The sequence below is a fragment of the Carya illinoinensis genome, chromosome 8, assembly GCF_018687715.1.
Source record: "Carya illinoinensis cultivar Pawnee chromosome 8, C.illinoinensisPawnee_v1, whole genome shotgun sequence".
In the NCBI taxonomy this organism is placed as follows: Eukaryota; Viridiplantae; Streptophyta; class Magnoliopsida; order Fagales; family Juglandaceae; genus Carya; species Carya illinoinensis.
The window spans coordinates 24,828,200-24,845,884 of record NC_056759.1 but is presented as its reverse complement, the minus strand read 5'-3'; the positions used below and the strand labels follow the sequence as shown (position 1 = coordinate 24,845,884).

At 33.8% G+C, this 17,685-nt stretch overlaps 2 protein-coding genes across 2 annotated transcripts; both read left to right on the top strand.

The window, feature by feature from the left end:
* The first annotated feature begins 2,846 nt into the window (after nucleotides 1–2,846).
* LOC122274524 lies at nucleotides 2,847–4,480 on the top strand. The gene is made up of 3 exons (XM_043083559.1): nucleotides 2,847–3,813; nucleotides 3,929–4,133; nucleotides 4,216–4,480. The coding sequence occupies exons 1-3, from the start codon at nucleotides 2,847–2,849 to the stop codon at nucleotides 4,478–4,480; spliced, it is 1,437 nt and encodes a 478-aa protein (XP_042939493.1).
* Nucleotides 4,481–11,060: 6,580 nt separating this feature from the next.
* On the top strand, nucleotides 11,061–14,397 carry LOC122317777 (auxin-responsive protein IAA16-like). Its single transcript, XM_043134778.1, has 5 exons — nucleotides 11,061–11,526; nucleotides 12,920–13,140; nucleotides 13,304–13,442; nucleotides 13,830–13,891; nucleotides 14,050–14,397. Exons 1-5 carry the CDS (start codon nucleotides 11,249–11,251, stop codon nucleotides 14,085–14,087), a joined length of 738 nt encoding a protein of 245 aa, XP_042990712.1. The 5' UTR covers nucleotides 11,061–11,248; the 3' UTR covers nucleotides 14,088–14,397.
* The last annotated feature ends 3,288 nt before the right edge of the window (nucleotides 14,398–17,685 follow it).

Genomic DNA, 17,685 nt, shown 5'->3' with positions numbered 1-17,685 from the left:
TCGTTTAAATCTTTGACCTTGAACACAATTGAGCACATAGTCGTTTTTCTCTTATTCCATTTTGCTTATGAAGAGAAGAAGTTGAATTAATTGAAAGAGGGAGGTTCGATTTTGCTTTGCTCTAGAATCCGTTGATGGGTCCTTGAGGCGAAATCCTAGTTGAGACCAAATATTAGAGAAATGATCTAGGCATTTCTTTGGCATAACCAAAAAGCTTTCCCAGCCGTCCTAAATGTCATGCCATCATTACATGGTGTGTTTCCATAGTCAACCCCCTTGAGCCTTCATGAGCCTTTATTGATTCTTTAAACTACATAAACCATGCCCGCTCTAAGCCTGAAAAACAATGAATCTACCGTTGATAGTTTGAGAAAATACTTTGGTGGAGAGTTACATTTAAAAGAGAAAATTGGTTACATGATGAAACGTATTATGTTTGCTCTATTTGATCAAAGAAAAAGAAGAAGAAGAAAGGAAGTGATTGAAAAAAAAAAAAAAAAAAAAAAAAAAAAGAAGAGGAAAAAGAAAAAGAAGTCGCCAAGTGGAAAGTGAATTACCTCAAATTTTGTTAAGGGAAGTGTTGGTATTACATCAGTGATTACAGCAATAATAATGCCACAAGTATGAGCATATTGCCAAGAAAGAGCTATGATTTGAATCATGTAAGTTTCTCTTTTAATGTTCTTTTCACTAAGTATTTTCCCAGTTTGATTTAATTTCCCATATCCAGTTCTTTCTTAACCCTTACCCTGTGGCCTATCATTACAACCTTAATAAAGACCTTTTGATCTTTGATTTTGGTGTTGACTACATTAGTGGAGAGGATTTCTGAAAATTGGACTTATGGGGTTATGTTTTAAGAGAATTCTTCTGATTTTGGTTGTTCTACTTTTATCTGAGTTTGCAGGTGGTTTGAGGTTAAATTGACTATATCACACACCCACTCAAGGTCTTAGCTTTAGGTTGAAGTAAACGCATAACTCTTGCTTGACAAATTGCAAAATTTTTGATTGATTTTCTTGCTATCTTTGATGTTAAAAGAGTAAGATACTAGAGATGAAATCTAAATTCATAAAAGCTTGGTGAATGATGATACTTCTCTTTGGGGTCGAGTTGATATTGCCTAAACTATCATTTGTTTTTCTTTTTGTTTGAGGACAAACAAAGTTGTAAGTTTGGGGGTATTTGATGGCTTGCAAAATTTCATATTGCAGATTTTACAAGTTCGCTCGAGCGGAGGCTTTTGGCCGCTCGAGTGAATTCAGGCAGATTCAAACGCTCGACTGCCGCTCGACAGGGAGCTCGAGCAAGTTGCTGAAAAACGAAGATCGCTCGAGCGGAGACATTGGCCGCTCGAGCGAAATCAGGCAGAGTCGAACGCTCGATAGGACGCTCGAGCGAAATCAGGCAGAGTCGAACGCTCGACGCGCGCTCGACACCCCGCTCGAGCGAACATCGTATTTTGACAGATTTTAGGTTTTCCGCCGTGGGACCATATAAAAGGCCATTCTTCACTCTAGAGCCGCGGTTTTTGACTGGAGAACACTCTTTGGGAGAGAAAAACATAGCTAGAGGGATTCAAATCATTTTTTTTGGAGACAGAATTCCAATTTATTGCACGTACGTTGGATTCATACACGAGCACGGACGGGAGAAAGGCGTTGAATCGTTCCCTTGAGCTTTTGACGACCAGTTGAGGCTGCAAGGAGGATTTTTCAGTGTTTATTTTCTTCTTCCCATCTTCTCAGAATAATTATGGTGAATTCGTTTATGTTGAATTCCAATTCTAGCATGAGCTAAATTTTCTAATTTCTAGGAAAACGATGTAACCTAATTCCGAACTATGCTTGTTTGTCCATGCTAATTTAATGAAATTCTCTCTTTGTTTATCTGATTTATTCTGAATTTATTGCTTCTAATTAACTGGCCATTGATTAGATGATGATTAATCTTGTGATTTGCTATCGAAAGAGGGAATCATAGGGTAGATCTTGGATATTTCAGCATAGGTAAGTATAGAGATCGAAAGACTTGTATGAACCTGTGTAGTAATTAAATCATTGGTCTTATTGCGTTCTTGATTATTTAATTTGCATACTCTTGTGTGAATTGATAAACTAGAATCACTTCCAATTGACTATCGAAAGAGGCTTTTGGATGAATTAGAGATTTGCTAATAGACAAAAGAGGTTTAAGTTAAATTAGCTGGATGAGAAAAGCGTAGTGACGAATTATGGTGAAATCGATTTCCTAGAAGTTTTCTTCCCTATTGAATTTGATCTTCAAACATCAGTTTTACTTTCTTTGCTTATTTCTCTTGAGTTGATCTAGTTTTAATTGCTACTACAAAAACCTTAGTGATTCCTCTAGATAAAATTGAGATTAGCATAATTTTGGTATTTGGCAAGAGTAAGATACCAATCCCTGAGGACGATACTCTTCTTATTACTTTACTATAAAACTACGATACTGTGCACTTGCAGTTTTGCACCGGTCACCAACCTTCGATTAAGAGTTCTATGTGTTCAAATGAGATGCTTGTACAAGCAAAAATGGTTGTAGCACGCTGGTGGTATGATTCTAATCTGCCTTTCAATGCGGCTCAATCCAAGTTTTATCAACCAGCTATCGATGCCATGACTGCCATTGGGTCAGGATTCAAGGGCCCTTCTTTATATGAGTTGAGGGGAAATTTGTTAAAGATGGCTGTGAATGAGGTTCAAAATTATTTGCAACAAATTAAGAAGGTTTGGACTGAGTCCGGTTGTACACTAATGGCAGATGGTTGGACAAATCAGAAGTAACAATCAATAATCAACTTTCTAGTTTATTGTCCGAAAGGTACAATGTTCTTGAAGTCTGTTGATACATCTGGCCTTAGAAAAGATGCTGAAACATTGTTTAAGATCTTTGATGAGGTTGTTCAAGAAATTGGAGTTGAGAATCTTGTGCAGTTCATAACTGACAATGATGCAAGTTATAAAGCTGCAGGAAAAAAGTTACAGCAGAAGTATGGATCTTTCTACTGGTCCCCTTGTGCAGCTCATTGCATAGACTTGATATTGGAAAATTTTTGTGATCCAAGATATTTTCCCATTATTGATGATACTATAAAAAAGGCAAAAAAGATAACAAAGTTCATATATAACCATGGTTGGGTTTCGGCATTGATGAGACAAGATTTCACCAAAGGTCATGATTTGTGTCGTCCTGCAGTTACAAGGTTTGCGACAAATTTTTTAAGTATCCAATGTTTGCTCTTATTTAAGAAAGAATTGAGACAAATGTTTACGTGTGATAAATGGATGGGATCAAGTCATTCTAAGAGCAACATAGGGAAGGAGATAGCTAGGATTGTTTTAGAAGATAAAGAGTTTTGGGCTCAGTGTCAATTTATTGTTAAAATTAGTGAGCCTTTGGTTCGTGTTCTACGACTTGTTGACGGCGATGAGAAACCGGCAATGAGATACTTGTATGATGCAATGGAAAGAGCCAAAGAGAACATAAAAGCAAGATGCAATAACAAAGTCAGTGTATTCAGTCCATTCACCAGGATCATTGATTCTAGATGGGATAAGCAGTTTCACAGTCCATTACATGCGGCGGGTTGTGTTCTTAACCCTGGAATTTTCTATAGCCCCAGCTTTAAAAATAAAAATGATGTTGTAAAAGGCTTCAATAGTTGTGTTATGAAGATGGAACTCGATCTTGATGATCAAGACAAGATCATTGAAGAACTTGACTTGTATAGGACTTCAGTAGGTGAGTTTGGACATTCTTTAGCAATCCGCCAGCGTGATAAGCTTAATCCAGGTATTATCATTTATCAATATCATTTGTTAAATAGTGTGACTTTATACTTTAAATTTTATCTCATTTTATTTTACTTACATTTAATTAATAATTTATAATTGTATTACTGTTATAGTTGCATGGTGGTCCCAATTTGGTTGTGAGGTTCCAACGCTTCTAAAGTTTGCTGTTCGAATACTAAGTCAATGTTGTAGTGCAACTGGATGTAAGAGAAACTGGAGCACATTTGATTTTATTCATTTGAAGAAGAGAAATAGATTAGTGCATAAACGTTTGAATGACTTAGTGTTTGTTCGTTATAACTTGAAGCTGCGAGAGAGGTAAATTTTTTTTAATACTAATATTTTTCACTTTTGAAAATAAATATAACATTTTCAATTATGTTTGATTTTATTTTTACAGGAGCATAAAAAATGGAAGAGATGCTTTAAATCCAATCAATCTTGAAAACATTGACTTGATAGACGAATGGGTGGGTGAAGAATCTGAGCTTCTTGATGGAGAAGATTTGGATTGGGCAAGTATTGAGGAGCCATTAACCTCACTAAATGAGGAAGACGTTGATAATATTGGTATTGATGTTGATGACGGTGGTGACGTTGATGAAAATATCTTGATTAACATGTCGAATCTTGCTCCTTATTATCTTTTTGATGAGGATGAGTGATTTTATTTTAATGGTTGGATTAAGAACTTATTTAATTTGTATCTTAAAACTTAAGACTTGTATTGAGAAGTATTGAGTTTATGACTTATTTTGTTGTTATTTTGGAATATAGTAAATGTTTATACATATATAATTTATTCAGGTATAAACTATTTCGAAACGGTACATGAAATGGTACCGGTACCGAAACGGTATCGGTGCCGAAATATTATTCCGAAACGGTACCGATACCGAAATATTTCGTTTCAATGCTTTGACTGGTACGACTTCCGGTACGGTATTCAAAACTTTGGGAGAAACCCATGGGACAGTGAGATGGCGTGAGAGAGATGAAGGGCTTGGCTGGGCACGAGGAGGCAACGGGGAGGCCGTTGGTGGTGGTGCGGTGGCGTGGGTGGAGGAGCCTGTATGGATTTTGTGCGATGGAGAGGGGGAGCTACAATGGGGAAGAGACTGTGGGGGAAAGGGAATTGACGGTGGGGTAGAGCTGATGAGGTGGTGGTGCTTGGTGGGGCTATGGGCTAACAATGGCGGTGCACGATGGAGATAAATGGGTGAAACCCATTTCAGGTTGAGCTACTATAGGGGGAGAGAGAGGGCTGTGTGGGGGTTGTTTCTCCGATGGAGGCTTGCTGGCGTGAGGGGAAGACATCGGTGGTGGCGGTTAGGCTGGGCAGTGTGCAGTGACAGTACATAGGTGGAGAACCCTTACGTGAAGAGTGGAAATGAAGAGAGAGGGGGAGCTACTGTAGGCTTCCCGAGGTTGGGGGTGGTACCCGAGGCTGTTGGGAGGTGGCCGGCATGAGTTGGCAGCCAGTGGTGGCCAACGATGGAGCTGGGCTGAAGGAAAAGGAGTTTGGTGGAGGGGAGAGGCCTTCCGTTAGGCTCAAGGGAGAGAGAAGAGAGAGAGGGGAAAGAGAAAACTGAAGGAAAAAGGGAGAGGGCTTGGATATTTAATCCATGCCGTTCATCCTATGGTTCCCAATCTAATCCAATGGTGGAGAATTACAACACTGATTTGAAAATGCATAAACGTTAATTTAACTGAAAATATAAAGAGAAGTTAAGATAAAATATTATTTTAACTAAACTTTAATTTATAAAATATAATTTTTATCCTAATTAAATGATGAAGTTTTGATAATTATTTTCAAGAGAATAAAATCATTTAAATAAAATGATTTTCTAAAATTATAATAATTTTGGAACTCTTCAAAAATATTATAATTGTCTTATTTAAAATCAAACTTGATCCAATAACACTAAAAATATATCATATAAATATCTTCAGTACATTGAAAAATATTCGAAGGCTTTAAAACACTAGGCTTACTTTAAAAATCACTTGAAGAGAAATGGGTTAAGCCATTGATACTCATGCACTCACACACAGATCCATGCCACACATACCATCAACCACCACCATCACGGAAATATGTCTTTTAATCACATCCACTCTGTGTCCTGGCAACCGAGGTTCGTTGGAGCCACCCTTAACCAATTTTTAAGCTGCACAATTCGGCCACCACCTTCCTTGGGTACTTTTAGTTGCCCTAGGGAAATACCATCTTCCCTTCCCATATGCATTAAATCCATAAGCATATCATGGCATATTAGCATAAATCGAAAGGAAAGTGGGTTCACATGGGATTAAGATTAAACCGATGTGCCTGATTGACATGCATGGGAGTGTGTTACACATAGTCCATTAGTGGTTTTGGATGGTAAGTATTTCACTTTCCATTAGGATTTGTAACATGAGTAACTTAGGTTTAGATTGAGTGGTGTAACATGGGAAGGAGAGCAAAGCAAGTGAGCAAGGTAGTGCGTGAGCGAGATTAGGCAAGCAATGTAATAAGAGACTGTGGTTAAGCTAGCAATGAGATTGAGATTAGGCAAGCATGGCACGAGGCGAGCAATGCACATTGCGAGCAAGGAGTAGGCGAGCAAGATAGCGACTGAGCAATGTGAAGGTGAGCAAGTGCTTGGCAAGCAATGTACGTAGTATAGGAAGAGTAGTAATTGAGGAACCTTAGAAATCCCAAGGATTAATAGATAAAGTATATCATGCATCATGTTTAAAGATTTAAAGTGGTTACACTATTGCTTGAATTATGTTCAATTTAAAGATTGGAAACATGCATGATGAGGGGGGCAAGGGGGATGCCCAAGCTCCACAAGAAAAAATTTCACTTGGAAGTTAGGTGCTTCAATTGGATGTCTTCCTTCCTAAATTTCAACAATTTTGTTTATACAAGTTTATAATATAGCCTCTCTCTTGTAAAAAGCTAAAGGGGTCTATGATTGTGTGACTAAATACTATATAGTACAACTATCTATTTTAAAGAATGACAGGCAAGGAAAAGTTAAAGGAAAGAAAAGAAAATGAAAATGTATGACTATATATGTTTGATTAGGTTAATGAAGGTGCCATATGAAGATAAGGATGGTACCATGAGGTTGGGACAGATGACAATGTTGGAATGCATCACTGGTAGTGCACCTAGTGATGGCCTGAGGTTCGATTCTTATCAGCCGGCTACATGAAGATCAACTATTGATCACAAAGTTCACTAACCCTAACATGGGGTCAACAGTGTGTAATGATCATTAAACTTGATGTTTGATGTTAAGGTAACAAATGATTAAAGCTTGAGGTTGAGGAAAAGAAGGTTTTCATTTCTTTATAATCTGAGTTAAATATTTTATGTATGCTTAAAGGTAAAGTTCTTCTTAAAGAATGATGATGTTTATTGAAAACCCTATATTCATATTGTGTTTACTGCATGATGTGGTTCATAATGAGAATTTGATTTTAGTTACTTTTTTGTTTTACCACCCGAAGTGAGGAAGGTTTTGAGGATTCCGTGGGCGAGGATGCTGTTCAGGAGTGTGAAATTTACTACGAGGCTTAAGGCATCGAGAAAATAGTTTGACTTTATGTTTACATTAAATGCTTTCTATTTCCGCGATGCGTAGCACGTACCAGACTATTTTATTTTATTAAGTGCTACTGAATAAATGTCCATTTTGAGATATTTCTTATTAATAAAGCATAAGGTAATTTTCTAAATATATGAAATCTTTTACACCTGGGGCAAAGAGTATTTGTTCCAATGTTAGTAACATTTGCATTCTTCTAGTTTTACAAGTCTTAGAGGGACGAGGTGCTATAATTATATCTTTTATATATAAGTTTTAATATGTATGCACAGATATATAAATATATATATATATATATATTGTTTATTTTTCATCTAAACCGACTTGACAATTATGCACATATACTACGAGATTTTGCATTTCTTATTAATTGAACATAGATGCATTTACTATATAGATATTGGCCAATATCTATTACATCAGTGATATTTCATCAACCACATAAAATTTTTAAGATTTTTTGCCTTAAGACTTGTAGTAAGTTTGATTATTTGATTTCACCTTTGTAACCCAAAAGAGGGAGAAAAAAAAAAAGGATGATTCAGCTTTCATCACATGTATATATTAATATAGATGATAAATATTCCTCAAAAAAAAAAAAAAAAAGAAAAAAAAAGACATCATAAATATAGTTTAAAAACAGAGCACATGGGAAGTTGGATGTGGATGAAGCTATAGTACTTGACATGCAAACTCAGGTTGGCAGCTTTGCATCCTTAGGTGGTGCAATGCAGCACATGATGTGGTTCTGCTAATAATTAGTTTGTTTGAGTAATAATTAATATAGTAGTAGAGTGTGCAAGTTCATCGTATAATCGCTTTGAAAAAAAGTGAGATTTATTATTAAATTAATTATTTTTTTTTATGTATGTCTAGTATTTATTTATTTTTTTCAAAGTAATTATGTGACGCTTGCATACTCACAACTAGAATAATCATTTCTCTTTCCTGAAAGCTCTCGGAAGTGAACATTTATGCACGCAATTGGCTGGACATAACAAAATTTAGGACAAAGAGTAACATCATTTAATTTCAATTATTCAAAACTTTTACTATGCTTGATAGTGCATGGTGGGTCGATGTTATTAATGGAAAATAGACCGATCTGATTCGTTGAGAGAGAGAGAGAGAGAGAGAGAGAGAGAGAGGGAGAGGGAGAGAAGAAACCCCAAAAACGAGATAAGATTGCAAAAGGCCGTCCTCATCCAAAGTTGTTACCATGCTCGATCGACAGTGCGTGGTTTTCCCATAATGTTTTATGGGGCTGTGTATATGCGAGTGATCGAAGTTTTTCTTTTTGTGATACGGCCTCTACGAACTCTTCCTTTTTATGTTTTACAATTTTGTGAAGGAACATTTGGACCCATCTATGACATGGTGAAGGATTGATGACCATACAAAGTGAGGAGTTAGGGGATAAGAATACTAAGAATAAAGGTAATCTTGAAGCTGGCATGCAGCAGTACTTTCCCTATCCTGAATATCTCTAAAACCTTATCTCAATCTATTTAATTGTTTGATTTGATTGGACCTAATGCTATGTAGAGACACCAATAAAATCATCCTATATATTAGCGCACACATGTAAGTTTCATAAAAAAAATAATAGTAAATGGAAATAAGTTCCTTATGCGTTAAATTAATGCAAACGCGTGTCATGATTAGTAATTCAGAAAATTAAAGATGCACAATTTAGGGCCAGTGATTTGTGTGGGTAGGTCGTGTCCTTGTCGTATTCGTATTGTGTCAACTCATTGACATTCGATTATATGAATCAACCTAAACACAATCTATTAAATTAAATGGATCAGACATTTAAACTCTGACACGACTGATTTAAATAACCGGTCATGATCATGTCAACCATTTTGAGTCAATTAATAATTAATTATAAATAAATCAATACAACGTGACTCTTTTTAACCCATTTCATGTAAATGGACTGAATTCCTAACCCATTTAAACTAATTAACATAATTTCATATAAAAGTTAAAATCTATATTTATTAGTAACCACAATATCTAAAAAAAATTATAAAACTATCTCCAACAAAAAATATTGATATTTTTCAAATTTTAACCCACAATAAAACCAATATTTCAAACCCACTAATAATAAATATGAGCATAGATCCATAATTACAATCTTAATAATAATAAAAATATAAGCATCTTGAGAAATATCAATATTCAACTCAACAATAATAAAATTGTAGTTTTAAAATAAAGTTTAAACTGGTTATAATTACTAATTAATTTCGAGTTAAGCAAGTTGACTCATTTATTAATCATGTCCCCATTTTGATCCGAACCCATTTATATCAAACATATGAAATCCATGAATTTATATCATATTTGTGTTAGGTTCAAGGACAGATTGTATCACACCGCTAATGCACAACTACAAAAGAATTGTTTATAACTTTATATCTTACCATTTTCTATCATTGAATAATTTGGTTTAGCGAAGCGGGTAGCGCTACTATGCCACCCACGTTTAAGTAGTGGGTGTGCCGTAGTTCAAATTGCCCTTTTCCTTTTCTTTTTTTTTTTAAATATTTTTTAATTATCTTAAAAAATTTTAAAAGAAAAAAAAATCAATACATTAATATATATTTACTTCTTTAATCATTAAATAAAAAAATTTAAAAAAATAAAATAAAATATATGAACAATCGAATTAAGGGAAAAAAGTGAGGCAGCATAGTATGATTTTCATTAGCGATAAAGCTGATCTTATTCTTACATATATCGTTTGGTAGATTGTAATTTATGTGTTCAAATCTTACATGGTTCCAAAATACGACATATCTAAACAGATCGAAATCCATTAAGTTCTCTTTAGGAACTAATTAATTAAAATCTAAGCACCTTGAATTAAATAATCTTCTACAGACAATATTACATCTAATCATTTTCGTCGATTTTCATGACTTTCTAAAAAATTAATAACCAAAACAATTATATATTACCAATCCAAGAAATTCTCACAAAAAACTTTTCTCCAAAAACATCATTCCATTGAATGTTAGGACCTTTAATTTCAACTCCAATAAAAGCAGGTCTTGAAAATTTCTAAATTTAAATTATGAGTCTCACCACTTTTACAAAATTTGAAAAAAAAAAAAAGAAAGAAAAAAAAAAAAACCACTAGCTATCTACAACAATCATAATTTTCTTTTGAATGAATCCTTGGTCTTAAGAGGTTATTTTCGTTACAAAAACATTATCATATCATAATAAAAAAATATAAATAATTAATCTTAAGTCTTTATATTGTTTAAATTTTTAAATAAATAATAATTGCACGTCGAGTGATTCCAAATTCGAGCACTCTTTATATTTTATTCAATTTATTTAAATATTTTACCTAATAAATTCATTTATTAAAAGGAAATCTGACCTATACTTTCGAGGTTATTACTGGTTTCACGTAGGCATGCCCCAAACAAAGGCAAACAGTTGGTCTGTCCACTTGCCTTACCACAATCATTCGAAGGTTGACATCATCCATGACATCATCAGTTCCCGACAAGCCCAGCGCGGACCGTCCAACAAACCATTCCCTTGTACGTGGCAAGATCATCACTGTCCATCAAATTAGCCATATATTATCACACACTGCCCCTAATCTTAGGCCTTTCTTCCAAAGCCTTTCATATTTCCATACTTTCACGTACACCCACTCTACCAACATTATTAGCAACGGAGAGCAACTTGAACTAGAAAGAGAAAAAATAACAAAGAAAAGAAAGATTGCAGAGACAAAGAACACGTACGATTAATACTGAGGGAGGTGTTCAGAGGTGAAAACAGTACTGCAGAATGAGTTGCGTTTCGGACGCAGTGGAGAGTGACAAGTATTACAGCATGATTAATTTTGAAGAGACTGAATTACGTCTGGGATTACCCGGCGCCAGCGCCGGAGGTGGAAATAATGATGGTGAGGCGGCTAGGAAGAGAGGGTTTTCAGAAACAGTTGATTTGAAGCTTAATCTTTCCTCCAAAGACTCGGCCAAGAACGAAGTTGATCAAAAGATGATGAAGGAGATCAAGATGAGCCCTGTACCTGCTTCTAATGATCCTGCAAAGCCCCCATCAAAGTACGTATATATATGTGTGGGTGTGTGTGTTCTTCCAATTACTTCCTTGTTTATCTGCTCGTTTTAGTACTTCATGTATTCATGTAGGTTGGTTTTAAATGGTTGAAATCTAGACTTTGTGTCGTGTAAAAATTAATGCATATATGAATATTGATGGGAGATCAGATATGTTTGCCTTCCTAGCTAGCTAGTTACCTGCTTTCACTACCAGGCCTTTGAGTTTTTTTCACATAAGAATTCACATGAATTAATGTTAATAAATGAAGAACATGACTTTAATTCCTGCTTTGTTTGCTAAGAATGAACTACTTGAGGCTTCATGAGGATCATGATCTGTTCATGAATAAGCCATTATGCCATGCATTCTTGTTATTCTTATTTTTTCATTGTTATTATATATTATTATTTGTATATATTTAATTATATATTGTTATTAAATCAATGAAGTACTTAAAGGGTATGGACTTGCATATTCCTAGCTAACTCGTGATCGGCAATTTAGTTGCCTTTCTAAAGGCTTTGGTTGGTTGTCGGACAGATGTAGGGAAAAAACAGAACATATGGAATCTTTTTTACTTTTCTCGACAACCAAACAATATTCCTAACGTGTGAAGCAACGACAAGGGAAAAGATAGCTAGTCCCATACAGCTAAGGCATCGAACGCGTTGGTTATGATCTGAATTATGAAAAGTTCGAAACTATAGAGGAATAGTACTTGAAAAGTGAACAAGGAAAAACTACAACAAACTTTACAAATGAAAACAATCTGAAACCATATCGATACGGTTGCTTTTTGTTTGTTGGGATCTCTGCTCTTTGCAAATTAAGCTATACGGATCATGTCTGCAAATAAACTTTTTCTTATTTTGTAGTATACATTTCCATCCAAAATCTAGGATATTAACATGATTTTCATTTTTTTCTAAATATTTAGGTGAGTAAGAGCCCAATTAAGCATGTATAGAGAGTACCGGAGATAAATGTGTAAAATACATCTTACAATATTTATCAGCGGAGTACTAATGGCACAGATATATACAAGCTCAGAGAGCGTAAATCTCGTGCAAGCCCTGCAAAAAAAATAAATAAATAAAGGGGGACCCACTATGAAAAAATTGGTTTTCTTTTTTTTTTTTGGAGCGGATCTCACATTTTTCAAAAACTTGCATGAGGTTTGCATGCCTGAGCTTGTACAAAAAATTTTCTTATCAACGTCTATATAAGACGTTTGTTAAAAAGTATTAAATGATAAATAAATACTGTAATACTGATCACTAGATCTTAATATTTGCATTGTTTCTATGCTTTACCTATGTTCGATAAGAATCTTAGCTAGGGAATCAAGAGAATTCATGAATGAATAATTATAATGATGGTCACTCTGAATGTCAGGGCACAAGTTGTGGGCTGGCCACCTGTCCGATCATTCCGAAAGAACATCGGCCAGAAGAATGGTAAAGATGAAGCCGCCAAGGGCGGTAGCATTAGTGCAGCCTTTGTTAAGGTTAGCATGGATGGAGCACCATATCTACGCAAGGTAGACTTGAAGTTGTACAAAAGCTACCAGGAACTTTCTGTTGCCTTGGGCAAAATGTTCAGTTCCTTTACCATTGGTAATTATCTCTTCACAAATTCCCACTTTCGCAATTCAAAAAAAGGGAATACAATATTGAAAGGAAAGAAAATGACTCAAAATTAAGAGTACTTATGCATACATTTATAGAAAACTAAACCATATTAATTAATAGTACTATATTTTGGTTTTGAATGAATTAGGAAATTGTGGGTCACAAGGAATATTAAAGGATTTCATGAACGAGAGCAAATTGATAGACCTGTTGAATGGTTCTGAGTACGTGCCCGCTTACGAAGACAAGGATGGTGATTGGATGCTTGTAGGAGATGTGCCATGGGAGTAAGTTCTTAATTATTAATTTTTCTTCATTGCAATGAACAAAAGATTTAGGATTACTTTATATATGTTAATTACATATACGATTCTATGTATATAGTAATGACGACAAGAAAAGGTAAATTTTCCGGCAACAAGAAGTTGCTGGAAAAGCTAATGAATAAGTATTTCTGGCTACTTTTCCGGCGATATTATGAAATAGTCGCAAACAATAGGATTTTCCTGGAGATAGATTTGGCTGGAATAAGAATAATTGCCAAATTTCACCGGAAAAAGATGTAAATCATGGTTAATTTTCGCCAGATAAATCAGGACCTTTCCGGCAATTTCTTCTCGCTGGTACATATGATCATTAATTAAGTAATTAACGTTCTTAATTTTGCTTTAAAGGATGTTTGTTGATTCATGCAAGCGCTTGCGGATAATGAAAGGATCCGAAGCCATTGGACTTGGTCAGTATATATATCTCGAACTTCGATTAATTAACGTTTCTATATTTGTATTTTAAATTTTTATAATATAATCTCTCTTCATTGAAAACAGAGTTATATAAATATATATATATATATATAATGGTAACATCACTATTTCAATTATTCGATTTTTGCAGCACCGAGGGCGGTGGAGAAATGCAAGAACAGAAGCTGAAGCAATGTGTTTGAAATCTACCAATGCAGCTCGAAGTTTCGATGTGTTTGTAGCATTTTCTTTTTCTTCTTCTTTCCTAATATATATATATATATATGATGATGACATCGAGAGGTATTCGAGAATTGTTAATTAGGAACATGAAGCAATAATATACATAAAAGATGTTCACATATGTATAAGATCGAAGTTGCTGATCTTGTTCATCATGTGTAAGTTTGTTTAATTATTAGTACGTACGGTCAATGCATGCATGGCTTGTCTAACTATTATATATACAATATTAATGTTAATTTTCTTGTTTTCATGACTTTTTGATCAGTAGTACTGTTTTTTGTCCCTCGCACGGCTGGCCGGCCACCTCCCTGCATGCATGACCTATAATTTTCAATGGCGTTTTGTTTATGTGATGCATGATCATGAGATTCTTATGAACTTTGAGTCTATCATTATTGGCTTTTATTGTATTCAATTAATCAGATCCATGGATAAATTAGTGATAAGGTCGAGCATATATATATGCATGGCCGGCCATGTGCTTTTGTTGGTGCATTATTGGTTCCATTAATAATTTATAATGCCATCGCCTTAAAAATGAAAGCTAGTTAAACTTGCATTTTATAAAGAAAATAATCAACTTCTAACTTTTTTTTTACAACTTGAAATTTATTTTTAGTGAGTTGTCATGATTCCATTAATTAATTGTAAAATGGGTTGTAAAAGAGTTGTTTGGATTTGAGAAATTTTATTCACATTCTTAATTATGTGAATAAAATATTATTATGATACTCACTATAACTCCATTGAGGGGATTTTTCCTTGAATTATTATGTTCCATAACACATGATATGTTTTCATGTATGAAAATAAAAATAAAAAATAAAAAATTAAAAAAAATAAAAATTAAAAAAAACCCCATATATAGGATGTAAGTATGCTATTCATACGACATGAGTCCTTACAATGTATAGAAAAAAACATATTTAGTGTAGTTTGGATAGTAAGACGAGTTAAGATTGTTTTAGAGTTGAAAGTTGAATAAAATATTATTATAATATTAAATTTAAATATTATTATTGTTTTAAAATTTGAAATTTTTGAATTGTTTATTATATTTTATAAAAAAATTAAAAAAGTTATAATAATGAGATGAGATGAAACTGTTTGCGTATCTAAATTAAGTATTATAGTTTATAAGGTCTATGACAAATAAAGAAATATAATGATGATATAAATATATATAGAGACAATCAATGCTTAGTGACAACATATTCTATCCTAAAAATATTCAAAGATAATATGATAATATTGTTTTGGAGCATTACTAAAAACGAAAGAGAATTTTTAGAAAGAAAGATATCCGCACCAAATTTAAGAAATTATAAATTTGGAAAAAAAAAAAAAAAAAACAAAAGCAAAAACCTGGTGGCATGGTACTGATTTGAGGGACACCGTAATGAACTAAGCACATGTGCTGTCTTTCACCCAAGTCCCGAGAAGATGGGATTGTCTTCTATCGTTTGTTTTATTACTCACACAAATAGGAATTATTCTTGGTAAGAAAATAAATAAACAGTAATAATATTAGATATAATCGTGAATTGTGTAAGTATTATATATATTTTTTTAATATCGGATATGTTATTAAAAAATTAATTTTTTTATATAAGTTTCATATTTACTCAATTTTTTCAAAAAGCGTGTGTAATATTTACGTACTCTATGATTATAAATATTATTTCTCAATAAATGATACTCACTATAATAAAAATTGGATTAGTGACAGAAAAAACTGTCACAAGAAATGAAAAAAAGGTCACGAAATACATTAGGTGACGGTTATAAACCGTCACCCCACCGTCACGAAATATGCGTCACAGAATACTATACAAGTGTCACTAAAAATATTTTTAATGACGGTTTGTGGTGTGCCGTTTTAAATAACGTTCGAACATTTACTTTTCTGTGACTATTAGAATCTGTCACAGAATATTACGTTCGAACGTAAAGTAAAATTGACATCCGAATAAGAGTAGGTAACGTTTGTTGATTATAGTTCGAACGTATTATATTTATGTTCAAACATTTATATGTTCGAACTTTACGTTCGAATTTAGATTCCAACGTAAAGGAAACAATGTTCAAACGTTCGAATCATAACGTTCAGACGTTCTTTCCAATGTCAAGAAACTAGAGTTCGAACTCAAGAAGTACGTTCGGAGGTTTGGAACATTAAAAGTTTAAACATTCGAACGTAATTTTCATTTGTTGGTGTAAACGTTCGAACATTATGTTACAATTTTGTGTGATTACGTTCAAACATGTGTTCGAATGTGGAATATTGTTCAAACGTATTTATTTATATTCGAACGTACATATCAGAAATACTAAACTCATCCCATTAATAAACATACCAATTACACTAATTGTATCATATTACATAACATATTTCACAACCAAAAATGTTTGTAATTGTTTTCCAAGTAGATATTAAAAATTTAATACACTAATAAAATTCATTTCTTTTTCTTTACTCATCTACCACGATTCTGTTGCAATGACATAACACGCTCTATTTGCAGCATCATTTCCCGTTGCACTTGCTCTTGGACCTCACTACGTATTTTTTCCTCCTGGTCTCTTTGTTGGTCCTGCAAACACGTCTCTATATTAAACTGTCCCTCTAAGAGAGACTCCAACTCTTGCTATCTGGACCTCATATACTCATTCTCACGTCGTACAGCTTCTATCTCTTTGCTAAGATTATTAATTTGTGAAGTCGATAAGGTTGAGGAGGATGAACTGGAATGCTTGAAAAATCATCCCAAACCTCTTGTCATACTAGAGTTGGGCTCGAGCACTTATGTAAAAATGTTTATATCACTAGTAGAGGATTCCCTAGAAGCTGACTGCAACTCCATCATTTTTTCCTGTAGTTTGAAAGATCAAAACACACAATAGGTAACGTATTAAAAGAAATACAAATAAAAAAGAATTTAACCATATGTTGCATAATTTATTTAACAAAAGGAACACCGCTTACATAATTAATTCAGTGGAAGGATCCATCCACTCACTATGCTCATTAGTGTGAGCAGCAACATAAACATTAACGAGGGAAAAATTTTCAAGATCATCACGTTTCTAACAAAACGGCATTAGCAAATTGAAAAAGATAGTGTTAGTACTTATATAAAATAATAACAGGAAAATAAATGAATTATATAGTTTATTAATTACCATTTTTTTAGCAAGACGATGGAATGATCTTGAACCAACACGTTGGTGAATAGTCAAAGCTGATCTATTATGTGTATTTGTAGAACTTAAGTGCTACAAATGCACATTAAGAATGTTAATTGTAATATATATATATATACACACATATAAGATAAACAACAAATATTAATGTAAATAATTAATGAAAATAAATCTAGAATATGCTTTATCCAGTCGTCTAGCTTCATCTGCTGGAAAGGTGACTGTGCAGCCTCTTCAAACAACTCAAACTTCTTGAAGTGGTCGTGACATCGTCCCTTGTGACGTTGGAATAGTGTAGCCATTAACTCATTCACAGTTCTCAAATCCTCACTGCGAC

Bases quoted from the DNA above. Each gene is read 5' to 3' on its own strand.
- LOC122274524 (XM_043083559.1), top strand. From the start codon at position 2,847: ATGTTCTTGAAGTCTGTTGATACATCTGGCCTTAGAAAAGATGCTGAA. The intron at 3,814-3,928 runs GTATTATCATTT...TTACTGTTATAG, and splicing joins GCGTGATAAGCTTAATCCAG to TTGCATGGTGGTCCCAATTT. The intron at 4,134-4,215 runs GTAAATTTTTTT...TTATTTTTACAG, and splicing joins AACTTGAAGCTGCGAGAGAG to GAGCATAAAAAATGGAAGAG.
- LOC122317777 (XM_043134778.1), top strand. From the start codon at position 11,249: ATGAGTTGCGTTTCGGACGCAGTGGAGAGTGACAAGTATTACAGCATG. The intron at 13,443-13,829 runs GTAAGTTCTTAA...TTTGCTTTAAAG, and splicing joins GTAGGAGATGTGCCATGGGA to GATGTTTGTTGATTCATGCA. The intron at 13,892-14,049 runs GTCAGTATATAT...CGATTTTTGCAG, and splicing joins ATCCGAAGCCATTGGACTTG to CACCGAGGGCGGTGGAGAAA.